This window comes from Aplysia californica, unplaced genomic scaffold (assembly GCF_000002075.1).
Source record: "Aplysia californica isolate F4 #8 unplaced genomic scaffold, AplCal3.0 scaffold00946, whole genome shotgun sequence".
Lineage (NCBI taxonomy): Eukaryota > Metazoa > Mollusca > Gastropoda > Aplysiida > Aplysiidae > Aplysia > Aplysia californica.
Genome location: NW_004798216.1, coordinates 49070 through 50908, shown reverse-complemented (window position 1 = coordinate 50908; position 1839 = coordinate 49070). Strand labels below are relative to the sequence as shown.

Genomic DNA, 1839 nt, shown 5'->3' with positions numbered 1-1839 from the left:
TGTGTGGATGTGTAGTTGTGCGCACGCGTGCGCTGTGTGTGTGTGTATGTGTGTGTGTGTGTGTGTGAGTGTGTGTGTGTGTGTGTGTGTGTGTGCATGTGTACGTGTTTCTTTGTCTTTGATCAAGTGTGTGCGTGCTTTCGTGCGGTGGTACATGAGTAAATTCACAGTCTTGTCACTCAAGGATAAACTACACGCACCGTTTAAGCACGGTTCATGAATGAACTCTGATTTTTGTGTTATTACGTAAGTCCAGATACCTTTTCGCAAAATTATTTCAGAGCTGGAGTAGCCTACATTTTAATCCGGAACCATAGACTTGAAACATGATATCCTAGACCGGGCATTGTCATGGCCGCAGCTCTACTTTGCTTTTAAATTTATAAAAAAAACTTCAGTCTTCCGCTGGGCACCATTGACGCACGTATGAAGGACAAACCATCTGTTTCACTAACGACGAGTGCACATGTCACGTTTCCCTCCTTATCCCTCTTTTGGTTCCAAACAGAGTCCAATGGCGCGCTCCACGGTGTGGTGCCGAAATGACGTCAGAGAGCACAGTCTGTGATATTATAACGCAAGTCTTTGCCGGAACAGTGAAAAAGGGTTCGATTTCAGACAGACCTTCTTTGAAAGTTTCAACTTTGTGAACTTAAATAGTATGAATACAGCCATGAGCCGGCATTTGAGTAGAACAAATTTAAAGGTAAGTTTAGATTTGGAAATTTGTTCAGCTATGTAATGCCTTCCAATTGGGTAACCATGCCTAAAATTAAAGATAAAAAGAAAAATAATGATAGATCTAGATATCTAGTCTAGATATATAATTGATATTGATATTGACGATATTGACGATTTAGTTGTTTGAGGCTCTAAGTAGAACCTGTTCAACTATCTGGTAATGAACGACAATAATGCATGGCGTGCAGGCTAAACAAATCAATCTAGATCTACAATTTTTTTGGTATTTGTCTTGGCCTGCTTCATATCAAATACTGTTATCAGTAGAATGTTCTGAGCACTGGTCTTCTCTGACCTCACAAATTTCGGAATTTTCAAGCTAAAAAACAAAACAAAAACAACAACAGCGAACCAATGAACTGTGGCAGTTCAGGATGAGATCTAGATCTATTAGGGAAATTTCTTTGTCTCAGTTTACATATTCTCAGTTCTTTCTCTGAGTAACACGTTCGATGTTTTTCTGCTTTGATCATGGGCTCCACCATATCCTTCTTTACCACCATTAGACTCCATTACGAGTCTACATTTAGATATATTTTGCTGAGAGAAAAAAAAATTAAATGCCATCCCTGACGCTGCCATCTGCACGAAAATATCTCTCTATTTCACCTGTAAAGGTCAAAACTTCAATCATTAAGTGCCAGATCTGCATCAGATATTGTCGACCATGGTTCTCCACTCATTCCTTTGCTCAAACGTTCTCGAAAAAGCTATATTATCCTGATCTTTCCACGTCACCCTTCTGTTAGGCTCTCCAAGCAGGTTTCTCTCGGTCTGCCCTTGTCTCGTTTGCCGCCAGTTTTGTCAACACTAATAGGAACATTTTTCATCCTTTCTTCTTATCCATAATAATAGGCCCCTTGAACAGCTTCCAAGTTGTTGGATCTGTTTGCAATTGTCCGTACAATTCAAAGCAAACGAACTCTGTTTCTGTTGTTACATTATATGTTTTAGTTTAGTTTTAGTAGGATTTTACGGCGCTCGCAACTGCATAAGGTCATATGAGCGCCACACTAAAATGTGTTTGAGTACTCAGAGAAGTTACTGTGGTGAAATGTAACGATTGTCTCTTTAGATCAGAGGTATCACTTGGAACGC

The 1839-nt window shown here is 39.8% G+C and overlaps 1 protein-coding gene across 1 annotated transcript in view; it reads left to right on the top strand.

The window, feature by feature from the left end:
* Positions 1–316: 316 nt before the first annotated feature.
* LOC101857288 (acyl-coenzyme A thioesterase 9, mitochondrial) overlaps positions 317–1839 on the top strand; it is a 5298-nt gene continuing 3775 nt past the window's right edge. Inside the window, exon 1 of the mRNA XM_005110793.2 lies at positions 317–706. Coding sequence (XP_005110850.1) covers positions 662–706 — 45 coding nt within the window. The 5' untranslated portion in view covers positions 317–661. The remainder of the gene's footprint in view (positions 707–1839) is intronic.